This window comes from Colletes latitarsis, chromosome 1 (assembly GCF_051014445.1).
Source record: "Colletes latitarsis isolate SP2378_abdomen chromosome 1, iyColLati1, whole genome shotgun sequence".
NCBI lineage: Eukaryota > Metazoa > Arthropoda > Insecta > Hymenoptera > Colletidae > Colletes > Colletes latitarsis.
Genome location: NC_135134.1, coordinates 56878963 through 56895671, shown reverse-complemented (window position 1 = coordinate 56895671; position 16709 = coordinate 56878963). Strand labels below are relative to the sequence as shown.

The 16709-nt window shown below is 42.9% G+C and overlaps 3 protein-coding genes across 3 annotated transcripts in view; 1 reads left to right on the top strand and 2 right to left on the bottom strand.

The window, feature by feature from the left end:
* Window positions 1-11216, bottom strand: part of Eip78c (Ecdysone-induced protein 78C) — an 87360-nt gene extending 76144 nt beyond the window's left edge. Inside the window, exons 1-2 of the mRNA XM_076764272.1 lie at window positions 10880-11216; window positions 7971-8053 (exon numbers count right to left, since the gene is read on the bottom strand). Of these exons, the coding sequence (XP_076620387.1) occupies window positions 7971-8053; window positions 10880-10971 (175 nt within the window). The 5' untranslated portion in view covers window positions 10972-11216. The remainder of the gene's footprint in view (window positions 1-7970; window positions 8054-10879) is intronic.
* A 462-nt stretch (window positions 11217-11678) lies between these two features.
* Window positions 11679-14248, bottom strand: Dhps (Deoxyhypusine synthase). The gene is made up of 7 exons (XM_076764369.1): window positions 13478-14248; window positions 13127-13401; window positions 12823-13041; window positions 12557-12749; window positions 12079-12182; window positions 11893-12018; window positions 11679-11819 (listed from the first exon to the last, which is right to left on the bottom strand). The coding sequence occupies exons 1-7, from the start codon at window positions 13584-13586 to the stop codon at window positions 11721-11723; spliced, it is 1125 nt and encodes a 374-aa protein (XP_076620484.1). The 5' UTR covers window positions 13587-14248; the 3' UTR covers window positions 11679-11720.
* A 60-nt stretch (window positions 14249-14308) lies between these two features.
* Window positions 14309-16659, top strand: LOC143341418 (protein regulator of cytokinesis 1-like). Its single transcript, XM_076764357.1, has one exon. It carries the CDS (start codon window positions 14525-14527, stop codon window positions 16475-16477), a length of 1953 nt encoding a protein of 650 aa, XP_076620472.1. The 5' UTR covers window positions 14309-14524; the 3' UTR covers window positions 16478-16659.
* The last annotated feature ends 50 nt before the right edge of the window (window positions 16660-16709 follow it).

The following is a 16709-nucleotide window of genomic DNA, read 5'->3' as shown; positions in this document are numbered from 1 at the left end:
AGATGAGCATCCACCGACTCCCTTGGGCTATAGAACTCATTAAAAATGTAAGAACGGACGGTTAAGAATTAACTCGAAGGTCCGCCACAGGGCGATCCTAACGACAGAATTAGGATTATTAGGTTGTCGGATCAGTTCCTTCCGATCTCGGGCTCCGAGTTTAAACGAACGTGGCTTTGGCCGGAATACAAATTTCTAATTAAAATAAATCATGCGTTTTACCAACGAAATACGAGTTATAAAGAAATGCGTCCACGTATAATCTAAACGTTTCAATTACAACTTCTGTTTACATAATATTTATCGACAAGATTGGAATTTATCGGTCGTGTACTTATGAATAATAGCGAAACTAGTTCTCGTGCGGCATTTAAACGGCCTATAAAATTTGTGAAATGGATGGGCGGGGTAAACGTTCGATTTTCGCTTCGCTTGCACAAAACTTGTTTTACAAAGTGTTTTGCCACGTTGCAAAGGAGACAATTCGTTAACCAACGATGACTAACCTCAGAGTGGAAAATTAGGGCCTTGTTTTGAAATAAAAAATTGACTTTCCCATCAAGGTATAAAGAAGAAGAAGAAAAATAACGCCTCGTATTCGAATTACCCTCTAGTCGTGTGTTTCTATCCTTTTGTTGTATAACTAGAATGGGTTTCCTCAAAACGTGATGAAATTGACTCGCGCCACTCTCGTTCTCGGGTGGTCAATAGAACACCTCGAGTAAGATCGTTTCGAGCGAGCACCATGACGCTGCACTACGACTACTTTGCGCTTCGCCGACGTCGTGTTTCAACAATCGGGTTTTTCAACCGTTCAAGTACGGATCACGCCGCCGGTTGGCAAAGGGCGAAATGACGCGAGCACACAGCACACACCACAGACTATGATTCAAAGTCTCGCTCGAGCCGTACTACGAGAGGCGTAGCGCGCCGCGGGATATACATATATTAGCCCGCGGTATAGTCCGCCGCGAATGATTTATAAATCGAGTGAATCACGATTTGGCACGAGGCAAAAACGGTAATCGCGAATTAGCATTTGCATCGAAGGAACGGGGCAATGGCAAAGCCCTTGTCCGACAAATCGCTCGCGCGAACCGCGAGGCTTGAAGAGAGGCTGGCCCGAATGGCGGTTTCGCGGCCTCGCAGACGGTCATTTGTCTCCCGCAACGCCTGCCTGGTTCCGCGTTCCATCTGCGTCACAAGTCAGTGCGTTCACCTTGCCTCGAGTTATCAAAATCGGATTCGAAGCGATACACCGACATTGGATTATACGATCCTGGTCGCGCCACGTGCTCCAACCCGAAATACGCTACCGGACAGTCGAAAACAAAACAGTTTCGTCGATCGTTTTTTTACAGTATACTTCCGGTTATCCAGCCTAGAGATGCTGCTATCGAAATCCCAATGATGTTCAACGATGCATCGATAATATACCGAAGAAACAACGAGGAACCTTTCGTCATCAGCAACAGATTTAATAAAGAAAATGGAGTTCCGAAACACTCGTCTTCCGGAAATTCTTTTCTCCGCGATTTAAATATCACGTTTTACGTCGCCACGATCGATGAAATGTAACGCGAGCTTCCTGGTGTTTTTACCCGATATACTATAATAGAGTTGTGTAAGAGTTATACAGGGTGCTCGCAAATTCATCGTCATAAGAGCATACGCGAATAGAAAATTGACCGATTATCGATCAGTGAAATTACGCGTTATCCGTACGTTTGAGGTTTTCAGTCCTGTATCGGTGAGAGGAAGAGTATCCTTATAAATAATCGAAGCACAGAATTTTTCTTTAAGATCGATCGATCACCATCGCTGGATAGAAAACCAACTGATTACCAATGACGAAGGTTTAACAGAACCTTTTTATACCAATGTTTACTAACGCTTACCCGTTTATTAGGACGAGTACTTTATGCAAAGTTTGCGCCGAGTTTGTAAACACCCCGTACATTAATTAAAAGTTCCATCGCGATAGAATGGTCTGCATAGAAATGAACGTAACCGGTCACGCAAGAGTACACGAAAGTTCGTAACTTCTCCTGGAGGTTGATCTTTCTGCCGCGCGTTAAAATTCGACGTTTCTTTATCTCCGACTGGCGGCACTTGATTCGCGCGAGACCGCGAATTTTGTCTCGTTTAACGAAAGAAGGAAAGATAGGTGGGTAGGTGGTGGCGAAGGCACAGTGAGCTTTTGCAACTTCCTCGCCAATAATCTGCGGCGAGCGACATGCGATTCGTAGAGAATAAAGGGAAGAGGCGCGAGCCACGATCGACGCGGTTTTACCTGCACGAGTCGTTGGTGAAAACACGCCGGCATCCAGGCACGTTTTCCGTTCGCACTTTCCTGGCGGGTCAAGCGGCGAGGTTAAGCCTCGTCCTTCCAGGATAACAGGACGATGGCACCGCGTGTGGAGCGCGACGACGCCAGAAATCGCGTACCGTGACTGGTTCCGCTTAAAGCCTCGTTCACACCAAAGCGGGTTCCACCACCAACCGAGATCCTTCTCTCCTTTATCCGTCGAGTACGTTGGTCGAAACTTTGGGTTCCGGCGGTTACCAGACTACCGGGGGAACCGCGTCCCGTCGACAGGACGCGGGATTCGACGCGGTCATTCGAATCGATCGTCCCACTTGGATCAACTCGGCACGGCGCACTGAACGTCACTCGAGCCCCGTAACGATCTCGTCCACTGGGATCATTGTCCGTGCACGAGGGAAACCGCGTAACGTCGACGACCACGAGGACGCTCGATCGCCGTCACGCCGACGCGCTAGATCCCTGCTCGATCGTGCCCTCCGCGCGGCTCGATTCCACCGGGTACGTATCGATGATCGGCGAGTGTCCTCCGGATCATCCGTCCAACGGACGGTTGGAAACGTCCGCGGTTATCGTACAGAAACGACGACGACGACGACGACGACGACAGCAGAGCGGAGGCGGAGGCCACGCGCGAATATCTCGAACAAACGCAGCGGATAGGGTTGTAAACGGACCGAACGCGATCGAAAAAGGGGATGAAACCGGGCAAATAGCCGCGAGCTGCCCTATTACGATCACGTGCGTTTGTCACGAGTCGCGGTGGTGTATACGGAGCCGACTCGCTCGCTCTCGCGCGAGTGCCGAGAGCGAGTTCTCTCTGTGTGTTTCTCGATGCTCCGTCTTCGTCTCCGCGAACCAGCTGTCTCTCTTTCTCTTTCGCGCACGTCCCGTGATGCTCTGGCTCTCTCGCGCTATCGTCGCGCTCCTCTATTTTCACAAGCTCGTGTACGTCTCTTGCCCAGCCACGCGGCCGTCTCTCTCGCTCGAGGGGCGGCGGCGCGCGCGCGAGAGAGAGTCCCATCTTACCTGTGAGGTAAGTAAAACCGGCGTTCCGTCGTACGTGTTACGGCATTGCGCGAATCACCCGACGCCGTAGCCCCTCGCTCGCTCTGCCATTACGCGGGGTTCCGCGGACTGCCGACGACGCGGGCGGAAGGGAGACAACATCGTCAAGGAGGAGGTGGAGGTGGAGGAGGGAGCAAGTAAAAGGGTGGAGGAGAAGGAGGAGGTGGAGGTGGTAGTACGAAGAGAAGGAAGAGGTGGTAACGATGGTAATGCAGCAACAGGGGTGAGGAGAGCCGCGGAGCATTACAAGGAGAGGGAGAGACGAGGCTGGGGGGGGGGGGGAGAGAGAGAGAGAGAGAGAGAGAGAGAATTAAGCGACTGGGTCGGAGGTGAGTCCTGGAGATGGTAGGGGATGTGGTATCGAAGGGGGGGAGGGGGGGAGGATGGGGAATGGGGGATGGAGGATGGAGGATGGGGGGCAGACAGAGGGGGTGAGGGGAGTCTGAAGTTGGAGGTGAGCCGTGTCGTTTGTATCGTCCGGTGGGGGTAGCGTGGACCATGGCACGCTGGCAACTACGGTAGGGGAGAGGAGGAGGGGGAGGAGGTACACCGTGGACTCCCGAGTGGGGGATACGAGTGGACCAACTGGGTTCGCCAGCAACCCGCGGTTCATTGACCGAGAAGTGCCGGGAGAGCCGAACGGTCGGCCGTGTTCGACCCGCTGCTAAAACAGAATTTGTACCGGCACTTTATGCGTCTCATCTACGCGACTCGAGAAACAGACCGAGATGGACGAACGAACGTGTGGGGGGTACAGGAGGGTGCGGGAGGTAGAGCGAACCAAGATGAGACAAAGAGAGGGAAACAGGGAAAATTTCGCGATGCAGAGGAAGAGTTGACGCGACTGAACGAGCCATAGGGGTACGGAGAGGGGGCAGGCTTGATTGGCTACGCGACGCTCGAAAGAGCACGACGAGCGAGAAACGGGGTTGCAAGAATTTCGGTGAAGGAGAATGGCCAAAGGATGATGAACAAACAGGGACGGGCGGTATTTACGATTCGTACGTAAGCTGCAGCGCGTTCGGAAATTCTGACGATTCAATTAGGCGAGTACGCGCCTGGCGAAGACCGCCGCTGCGTCGCGCCGCGCCGCGCCGCGCCGCGCCGTTTCCTGGTATCTCGATTCGATTTTAATCGTCGCACGGAGATACACGGAGAAGGTATGCGTACTCGTTAGGGTGAACCAGCCAGCGACACCGAGTCGTCGAACGTAATTATAACCGTAACGTAACGATTAACCGAGTTGACGCAAAGTTTGTCGAGTTACGTTCGTTTCGTCGTTAACGTCCAAGTTGTCGAAGAACGCGTTCGATGGAAGCACGGTTTGCGCAACTTTGCAACACCCGAGTCGATAAAGCTTCACGGAACAGCAACCGGAATAGACACAAGTATCAAAGAGACGAAAGACACCGCGACACGCTATCATCGGTGAAATCATAAAACTATCGGGTATACTATCGATAGGTTTGCTCGCGATACGCTCATGTCGCCGATTGTCAACCTTCACGGAACAGATTGCTGGAAGAAAGCGATCGATCGCCGATAGACCATTAGATCGATGTTATCGGATCTAGCCAACATGGAAAGCCACGGCGCGGCGTATAGACGCGAGCGATCGACTTGGGCTGATCGGTTCGATGACTTATCTCGTTCGTGCAACGCAACGACTGTGTGTTTCCTGATCGAAGCAACGAGCTGGATCGAAGAAGATGGCCGGGCCAGAGGAACGACCACGGGCAGCGTTTACGAGAAAGGGATCAAGTCCCCGTGTAAGTAAGTCTGTCGACTGCCGGTGACCACACGGCCGCACACTTGTCGGGAAAGGAGATGCGCAACTCGGTGTAATGAACCTGGGAAACCGGTTACATCCGCGCGTGTATATATACAGTTCGGTTCGGCCTGTACTTACGTTACATTACGCGGACTGCTACTACCCGCGATCGAGCTATCGGACGTTGCAGCGGATCGTCAACGAGAAGTCGGAGAGGTTTGTCGTTGATTCGCGACAGAGGAATTTCGATTGGTGCCACTTGGCATGGGTGGCGCACCAGTTGCTACCGGTTACCTATGCTTATCGGGCAATTAAGAAGGTATTCCGGTCTAGAGCTTTGAAAAGTTCATTTTTTCGTTTTCACGTTTACCTAAAGCTTTAGATAAGCTAAGTACATCATCTACGCAGCTGACGTATAAGCACAAGTATATTTTAAAGACACGTACATTTCAAATACTCGGACAGTTCTAATATCAGAAGGATGCTACGAGATAGCTACGTTTCTAATTTCCCTACCGGAAATGACCACCCGTTTACTTCGGAGTATTCACCTTTGATGCACGGAAGAGAACCTAAAAATGCTACAGAATTTCGAGCTTAAACATTTGTATTCTTTCGCGGATTCATCCGTGCAGCTTTCACCCTCCGGATACAGTTTCTGCATTTCCGAGGTAACCATTGAAAAAGTAATAATGCAGCTACGCACCTGGCACGGTCGCTAAATTTACTTTATTCATATTCAATTACTGCGGCTTCCTACGTGTACGCGCGCTAAAAATAAATTCGCCGCGTGTCTCTCGCAACTCGGAAAAAGAAAATACCTGTCGCTAAACAATTCGAAAACGCAAAGAAGATGTAAAATCAATCATTTATTCGACGACCCACGAGATCGCAACCATTTTAACACGGATATACATATTAACTTGGCGTGCGTCTAAAATTTATATTAAAAAATTATCCTAATTTAGCTGTCCATAAATCGAAGCAAATAAATTCGAATGATCGATCCGACCGTTCTATCAACGGGCGCCCATGCTACCCCATCGCTTCTCCGGACGAACGAGGACCCTTTCTCCCTTGATTGAAATTCTCGTAATCGTAATCGTGAATTTGTGTGGATGCGCGTCCCTTTGCTCCGCGAACCGTACAATTTCTGTGAATGAACGATGTTTCATTGTCAAGTAGAAAGAGTTGGATACTCGAGGCGGCGTTAAAGGCAGTTTTAGGGGAGGAAAAAATGCTGGGATTCAATTACCGCGGGGTGAAAAGGCGAGAGCGGAACTTCCGGTCGCCGGGATCTTCCGGCTCGGCGTAAACCGTTCCGGCATAAAAGGAAGGGCAAAGAAAGGAGGATGGGGGGGGGGCAGGAAGAAAGCTCAGGGGAAAGGTACGTGTCGCGGCGAAGGGGGGTTGGAATGGAAACTGGGAGGAGGCAGCCGGGTGGTTTAGCGCGAGAAGTAGCAGAGCTAGGATATGCCAGGGGGCAGGAGGAGAGAGGAGGGAGGAGGGAGAGAGGGAGAGAGGGAGGTGGAAGGTGAGAGGGGGATGGGGAGGTTGAAGAAAACACATAATAGGGTGGGGCGCTTTGCTGCCGCTTTTGAATCGATCCAACGCCGGCTACAGCTGGAGTCTCATCCCACTGGGGTTTGGTCAGCGGTTCTCATTCACCTCTCCCCGTTTCTCTACCCCTTCGCACTTATCGCTGCGCGAAAGATTATCGTGGATACATGGAAGGACGTAGCTGCGATTGGATTTAGATTAACGCCGGCATTAACACTGTCGAGAGACCAAACTCCCCGGGGGTAAACTGGGTCGTGGGTCGGGGGCTCGTGCTAGGCATGTATGTGTCAAGTACGGATGAACGAGCTTTGAGGACACTTGTTATCCCGAACGACTGAAACGCACGCGGCCGGTTATTAATTCGTCAACCTCCTATCGCGAGCCTCGATTCGTCGTAGCCCGTACGATAAATCAAAATTCTGCAGTTATTAGCCGGCGGACAGGTAGAAAATCGGATTTTGTCGAGCATTGAATCTACTTGAATACGATCGACCGATTTCTATCGATACGTTCTCTCAGAGATCGAGAAAATCCTACGCCACTTGGTTATTAACGTGCCCCGTCTGCTCCTGTTTATTCTATCACCAAAGCATAAACTCATTATAAGAACATACAATTTTCTTGATTATTTATTTTGAGCGATAGGGCTTGCCTGCCTGCCTGCCTGCCTGTTGACGGCGATCGCGATTCCAACGCGTTGGATCCAATTGTCCTAGTTTGGGACAGTTCGTGCTATCGTCGGACGCGAAAATAGTCGATTTCGAGAGATCAAGAAACGAACACGAACTTGTCGGTTGAGAGTCGTGTCAACGTCGGTAGTATAGTATGTATGCTTGACGACGGAAACGAAAGTTTCCCGCGAAGAAAAGTCGATAAGTGTTTGCCAATATTCTCGCTACACCCGACGAAAACAGACGATTTGTCCCAAAAGTAGCAAACTTTTTTCATATAAACTAATGACACCATTTGTTGAAACAGGATAATAATTGTTTCAACGAAGCCTTGCTTATAATTATTATTCTTGCTCCAACGTAGGCACCAAGTAGTTGTTATTAACCAAAGTGTAACAAGTGACATTTGTCTTCTTAAGACTCGTCGGGAATAATCTTCTCTTCGTTTTAAGAATATCGTATAGAAGAAGGGATCGGATAAGTTCGGCACGAGTCACCGTTCGTTTCGCAAGGGCAGCTCGCGTGCGGAAATTGGACCGGAGAGCCGACGAGATCGTTTATAATAAATACTCACCGTTGTTGTTGCGCAGGATGGAACCAGGACTCGTTGCCTCGAGAGGGCTGCTGGGTTCTTCCGTGCTCGGCTCCCTCTTCACACTGAAATGGAAACATCTATTATGTATTCAATCGAAGGGGAAAAGGGGAAGTGGAAATCAGCCGAAAGTAGCCCAAGATCGAGATCACGATCGAGTCCTCGAGCCAGGGTCGTACAGTCCTCCGAATCATTTTGTTCGTGGATCCCTCCTTATCGTGTCGGGGTCTGTTTGCGCGTAGAAGAGGTCCTTTGACTACGGCCCTGACTCGATCCGAGCAATCAGGGTTGCCCCAGTTTTCAGTTCAATTTGCACCGCGAAGGCGCTTATTTCGCTTAAGCCGACCGAAACGGGAAATGAATGGATGGTAAAAAATCCAAGATTAATTGTTTCGGTTCTAAATTGTACGTTTGACGCGACGACCTCGACGAGACGTCGAAGAAGATGTGTCCTTGCGCAACGTGACGCACCTTCCGCAGCAATTTTAACTCGAACGATATCTCCTACGATACGTTTTTCACATTTCTCCCCACTTGCCCAATCAGATGCGATCTAGTATAAATGACATCGATCGATCCGCAGTCTAGTCTTCCTCTTTTTTTCTTAGATACGTGTCGTCTGTGAAGATTAACGACGAGGACGACGCGACGACAACGAATGGTTCGTAGACTCGCATCCAGCTTATTGCTTGATATGCAACCGATAAACAACGAATCTAGCTTGCCTCGTTGTAGAGGCACTACTGGGTAAAAATACCATGCCAACGAGTTCGGATCATTATTTTCTGATTCCCGGTACGAACGTAATGGTACCGGGATCACGGTATAAAAAATAACATGGGATCGTAATACAGTCAGCCGTCGCGTTTCGAAAGCCATTCACGTTGACGACCTAAGATCCCCGAGTCGACAGATTGGAAAATTCTTGGGGCAAATATTTCCCTGGCGTCTTTGAGGCTTCTTCAAAGAAGATCGAAGGTCCATCAATAACCGATAGATCTAAGAGGATGAGACACGGATCGACACCCTTGGCATCTGGAGGGGAACCCAGTCCCTCTATGAATAGATATCCTATTTCGGAAGCCAAAGTACGTATTATCGAGCGGCAAACCGATGCCACTACCACTTTAACTTGCGACGACACTATATGTATACGAAACATCCAAGTCTCGTTATTCCGAGTGTCGTCGATAATTACTATCCTCGATTAAGTAGAAGAAAACGGGTCGGCCGAAAATATCCGCAACTAAAGGTGGTGCCGCGCTACCCCAATCTGCAAATGTATTCGGAGGATCTAGGAACGATCGGCAGGGGAATAGAGACGAATTGGAACGTAATCGCAAACGTGAGCTGCATCTATCTCTGCGATCGAGCATAATTTATTCTACCGGAACCGTAGATTTCAAATATACGATTGGATTTAATGGACGATTCAATGGGGAAACAATTTTCGAACGACGATGAGTTCGTGTAAACTCGTCTACGAAACAACAATAAAACACTTACGATTTTAAAAAGGATGCAAAAATACGTTTGATAATGCGCAATAGTTGCGCAACGGTAATCGCTTAAGAATCTTTTTTCTTCTCTAGTATGCACTGTGTTACGCGCCAATACGATAACATTTTCAGTATTTTTAAATCTGGGTAATCGTAAGTTCGATGCAACTATTTTACTATTTTACTCGATCACATCAATTTCAGTTACTACCGAGATAGCTACAATTTTCTTCCAGCGAATCTCAACTACTTTATTATTACATATAACGTTCCAGTGCCTTGAATCGCAGGGAATGGCAAACGGTATTATTGGCTAAAGATGGCACATAAATATCACGAGGGTCCGTTCGCAAATTATACCACGTTAATGGCCCCTGAAAGAATTAGGTCAGAAATTTCAAGCCTCTTCCCCCCAAAAGAAAATATGAAAATTTCCATTTCTCAAACGAACAAATAATTTAATAACGACTAATGAATAATGAATCCAGTGTATAGCAAAGTCTTACGTCGCATGCTGCGTAAATAAACGCGAAAGTATGAAGCTCGGCATGAATGTTTTAATCTACATTAATAAATTATAATAGAAGATTACAATGAACGGTTGCTACACTTTGCAGAGGGAAGTACGAAAATAGAGAATCTCGCGCAAGTTCTCTGCCTAGATACATAGTTAACAGTAATTACGTGCGTCGAAAGTATGCGCGTAAAGAGGAAAAGACGTTAGCAATATAGTAAATATACCTCGTGCTCGCGCCGCGGGAGAAAACTTTCATTTTGAAATAAAGATTGTACGATGAGCGGGTGAAGATGGCACGGAAAGATACGGAAATGGATTTTCGTGTAGCGAAAAAAAGGAAATGGAGATGCTGGAAGTAGGTTGATAATTCAGGGAAGACGCAAAAATAATACCGCTGCAGAGAGAAATCTACGTTCTTGTAATAAGCAACCAAGTATAGAGAGTCTTCGCATTGTCACGATCTAGAGTTTATCTTTTTAGCGGCAGATACATGGAATAGAAAATAAATAAATATCCAAGTAATGTCCAAGTAATTCTGAATGAATTTAAACTGAAATTATCCGAACTAGTAATCAAAGTAAATATTGATTTCCTTCAAAAATTACCATCGTTGCGTTATAAACCTTTCGATATAGATTATTACACTCCTATCAGTATATACATATAATATGTATGTTTCTATCTCTCGGAATAGCACAAACGTTTTACAACTTTTTATACGATGTATGCAAAGGACACTTTAAACAGATAGAATAATCAAATTTTCCAAATACTTCCAGTAACGACTGTTACGAGTCGTTTCTGTTCCTATTTACTCTCGTTCGAATCACGCGCACCCTAACCTTATAACGAGACGTTCTCTTTTTAATCCTTACCTGATGAAAGTTGAATCTGCCGCAGGACTGGAGGGTCTTGGTGAGGAACTCGCGTTGGAGGCGGTATTGGTTTCCTCCACGTCCATCATCATTCATACCGACGACGACGACGACGACGGGTCAGTGTGAACGTCAGAAATAACGAAGAATTATTTTAACGGCGGCAACGAGAACGAGAATGAGAATGGGAGGGATGGCGAACGGAGGATGGCTGATTTGTGAGGCCCGCCGGCCCTCTCGACGTCCGACCCCGCGGGAACAGAAACCATAAAGTCGGGGAGCTAGACAAGGGGTTGGGGGTTGGTTTCGAGCGCCCGTCCACGAGCGCGGACTTACAGAAAACAACTGACAATCCACTTTACCCCCACCGTCGGCAACCACCGTGCAACGCCTGCAACCCTGCGCCGCCGACACCTGTCTCACGGAAATATTGCCGATGCGCAGGCGTCATACCGCCAAAGAGCTAACAATAATTTTTAGAAATTTACGAAATACAAAATAAATAGAAATAACGTACAATGATGCGCCAAAGTTCTCAAACAGTTACTTTTCCATCCTCACATTTGATAAGTAAATTAACTTTTATATGAAAATTTTGCAACTCGGGGTATTCGAGACTGCATTTTCTGAATTTTTAATCAATTCGTACAGAATATCGTACAGAATAATTTTACAGTACTTGTGTAAATGAAATTTTGAAATTTCTCAAACACAATAAAACAACAAAATGGAACAAAAGTTATTTTCGATGAATATTTGGCGAGAATATACAAGAAGGACAGAGAAAGTAACTGTGATGTTATGTTTATTAAGAATTAAATATTTTTATTACTTTTTTTTTTTAAACGTCCGATACAGTTCTTTCTTTCGAGGAATGATAATGTCGAGCAAACGTTTCACCTACAAGTAGTGGAAACACCAGAGATGCTTCTGCATAAACCTAGAGTGGTACATGAACAGATAAAAAACATCAAGTATCTATGAAAAATCAATTTTCCTAAACAAATCCTTACTTTCACTGGTTTTGCATCTATGCGAATTTTTCCCCACGAAACGGCTTCATCCGGACGAGCGCCGCTATCGCTTCCATCAAATTCTGAAGCTGTATTTATAAATACAGCATAGTCAGCGCCATTTCTCTAAAATAAAGTTTATTATTGATTAATCAATTGGTAACTTTTTTTCGATGTTCCTGTTACCATTAAATTTGCATTACAAATATGATGTTTTATAACGCCACCTCCTACAATAATCATTCCACTTTTTACTGCTTTCATCGACATTGTATTTAATCGTTTGAGATCTGTAATGTGGAAAACATTGTTCAATGAAATACAGTAGTGACCACATTAAATGACCACGCTCGGGACCGGCCGCGATCATTTACGTGGGCATGGTTACTTCTCAGAATTCAACGGAGAAAAGGAAAGAGGATAAGTGCGAGTGAGATGCAATAGTTGGCACCCGAAACCATGTATACAATGTATCGATAACGACCGGCGTCAAGTTACGCTCGACACGCTCGATGTTCGAAGCCGCTTGCTTTACTTCCAACAATTGGTGGGCAAAAGTATGTGCGGACACTTAAGCGGGCAAAAGTGCGGACATTTAAGTGGGCAAAAGTGCGGGCACCACTGTAAATGCTAAAGAAAATTTTTATTTATAACAGATTAGCACCTGACACTATATCTATAACAAGTCCTGGATTCTTAAATGAATGGAAATACATCATATCGCCAAGACTACCATCTGTCAAAGCTGGACTAAAAACTGGAATTTTATTTTTTGCTGCCCAATAATAAATTGAATCTTCGTTATTAATTTCTTCGCCTAATCTAGCTATTACTTTTGATGGTGTCCATAGGATACCCTGAAAATCATACTCTAATATAATATCCCATTTGAAAAAATGGATACCTGATTTTCTTCTTTCAAATACATACTTTTTCTTTTTGTTCAGCCAACATCGCATCTAATTTAGGCATAACCCAATCTTCAAACTTACAGTAATTATCATTAGGTACTAATAAATTTCCTATTCTATTCATACCAAGATTTCGTAGATGTTTTCCTGATAAATGAAAATCTCCGATATAAGTTGGTGCTAAACATTTGATTAAATCTTCCTCCACACCACCTGCTGTAGTAACAATACAATCAACCTACAATATAGATATATATATATATATATATGACTTTAAGATATAAACAAAATGAAAAATAATATATTCAAATGTTTATACTAACCATTTTATGTTGTACAAGAAACCTTATAGTATCTCGAATTCCACATGAAGCCATATTAGATGTATATCCTAAAAACATTGTACACGAAGACTTTCTTCTTATAAATTCATCGTCTTCCGATGCATCGATTTGATCATCCGCAAGAGGAATGTTTCGAGCATTTATCATTTGTTGAATTTCATCCACTGCTAAACCAAAATTTCTTGCTTGGAATCCAGAATTTTTGTATGTTTGTAACAATGCATGATAATCAATTCCCTTATTCCAATCATATCCTGAAACATATCAATTTTATTCTGCCGAAACATTAAAATTTACAATTTTTTAAAAGATTGTAGAAGAGTTACAAACCTTGCACTGTAGGTGTTTCATTCGGTAATCGTGAACTATGTACTAATACAGCATTCTTGACATGTTTTAGGACATCGTTGTCTGAATTTTCCTTATTATCATTGTTCATTTTTTAATTAATTTTATTTCGACTGATTTTCAATTTGTATCGTGCTTTTTACACAATACTTTACGAGTACGGTAATTACAAACGAATGTAACCTAAGCCGTAACTACCATACTATAACAGTGTTTTAACTTGTTCATAATAAATACGTCATTATAAACGCTTCATTCATTATTAACTTAATTATTATATACACGTTGTATTGTTTCCTCAAACTATTTAAAGTCGTTATCATTAATATCAATTAATCTACATACATATAGCGTGACATGCAATCTGTATACAAGTAAGTACAATGCAAGAATGAATGAAATTGTAATATGAAGTACAATCGTCAAAATGTTCTATAAACTTTTATTAAAAACGTTTCCATGTACCGTGAATACATTTTATGTATATACATTATGTATATATATATATACAAAATAGATCTATGATATTGATTTTTCCAACTATAATTAAACAAAATAAATACGTATATCGAAAATATTTCTAGAATGATTATTAAACTATGACTTTTATTTGTAAATAGTTATTATGACTACTAAGATTTCGTTTAATTTAATAATCATATCCAGTCACTTATTAAATGAAAACAAGTATTTAATTTTGTTACGTTATTGATCTTTAATATTTGACCAATCCGAAAGACGTAGTTAAAAAGGGGTTGGTAACGTTCATGTCGGTTCACATGTAACTATAGTAAAAGGCGGGTAAGCTAGTAAAAAGTAACAAGTATGCATGATGGCGTTGTTGTTGAATATGAATTCAAAAGAACAACGGTCAATCCTGTCTGACGAGTAAAATTTGTTTTCGTGCAACACGTACACGTTTTATACTTGATTAAAATACAAATAGTATAACGTATTTTTGTTAGAATCATTCTGTACAACGTTAAACGTGTAATTGTTTTTTAAATTATATATAAAGAAAATATAAAAATGATTGATTTGTCTAAATGGGAACCGACAATACAGAAAACGATGGTAAAACTTCGAAATACATTATCTCAATTACACAAAATATGGGAAGAGATAGGTTTTACGGAAGATGCCCGTAATATATATTGTGAACAAGCATTTTGCCACATAAGTGATCTCTTACAGGACATGGTTTCAGAGTCAGAACAGAAAAAAGAAACGATATTAAGTAATGTTACAAGACTAATGGACCAAATTTCCGTAATAAGCAAGGAATTAGGAAGAGAGGTAAATACCAGTGGGTATGAAAATTTTTCATTGAAACAGGTAGAGCAAGTGCTACGCTCTGATTTACACAAGTTACAATATTGTAAGGATCAGCGGTTGACGCAGCTAAAGGAATTGCTTGAAAAGGAAAATGCTCTTTGCAAAGTACTGGGTACTCAACCGATCAATATAAAAGAAGAATTACCAACAGATGAACAACTAAATAGTTTTAAACTTTATCTTGAAAAACAAGAAGATGAGAAGAATCGGTTAGAATCTGTTTTTAAGGAAATGCGCAGAACAATTGTCAGAATGATGGATGACTTGGGCATATCTCCGACTACAAATTTTGAGCATTTCATATACAAAGATGCAGAAAACTTTGTTTTTAATAACAATAATATGACAAAGTTGAGGGAATTTCAAGATGAGCTTAAACATCAAGTAGATAAAGCTAAAGAACACGTAGAGGATATTAAACAGGAGTTAAATGCACTGTGGAAGTATCTTAACGAACCTGAACGTATTTGTCAGTCGTTTCTTACTAGTTACGTCGGGTACAGTGCAGCAACTATAAATGCTTTAGAAGCAGAATTAGCACGATGTAAAGAGAAAAGAAAACAAAATATTGCAAAATACGTGTCACAAGTAAGAACTGAATTGGCAAATTTATGGGATTTATGCAAATTTAGCGAAGAACAGAGAGAACAATTTCATTATTTTCATTGTCAAACATACACAGAAGATTTATTGACATTACACGAGCTTGAAGTAAAAAGGGTACAGGAGTTCTATAAAAACTTTAAGCCTATATTCAACCTTTTAGAAGAACGTGATAACTTGTGGAAAAAAATGAAAGAACTGTTGCAACGTGCAGATGATCCAGACCGTTTCTATAATCGTGGTGGTCAATTATTAATGGAAGAAAAGGAGCGTAAAACGATTCAGAAAAAATTGCCAAAAATAGAAGAACAACTGAAGAATTTAATAAAAGAGTATGAGGATATGCATAAAAAGGTGTTTACTGTAAATGGAGTTCCAATAGAGGAATTGTTGAAAGAATCATGGGAACACCTCAACAAAGAAAAAGAAACAATAAAAAAAGCCCGAAAAGAGGCAAAAGACAAATCAGTGAAAAAAATAACATTGAGTGCTTCTAAAAGAAATGCTACAAATACATCAAAGAGAACTCCAGGTATATTAACTACTCGTCGGCATACACCGTTAAGTACATCAAAGAGAAAATTATTATTTACTCCATCTCCAAATGCATCAGCAAAACGTAGAAATCTGAGTGGAGGAGTCGGTGGATCTAGACTAAGGAGAAGCGTAAAAGCTGCTAGAAAAATCTTACAGTCTGGAAAAAAAACAATTAAAGGTAGCCAACAAAAAGAAAATTCTGTGTTACAAAACTCAGCCGGTACTGATACAACATATAGCGAATTTAAAGAACATTTAGAAGATAAAAGAGAACTAAGAAGTTCTTTATTACCAGAACAAGTATTGATAAATGCAACTAAATCAAGAATAAAAACACCCTCGCGAACCCCTGTTAAACCATTGCGAAAAAATTTACCATCTGTAATGACACCTACAACAACTCCTCAAACGATGCAATCACAGTTACATAAATCGCCTCGCAGTCCTAAATTTGCACAATCATCAAGGCTTGCTACAGTATCAACCCCATTACCTATAATCTTTTAAGATAGTTTAATAAAAATTATTTCGAGTAATTTAAAGTTTTATTCATAGAACATATCTCTTGAATGCTTAAAGAATTTAATTATTACTTGATTAGAATAGTTGTTTACTGCATATTTCTAATAGATACCTGCACGTATGCGCAATTAAAAGGGTAATATTTTTTATGTGTACAATATTAGCTAATGAATATGTCTTTCATGTTTTATTATTTAATTGCAATCTATTGTATACG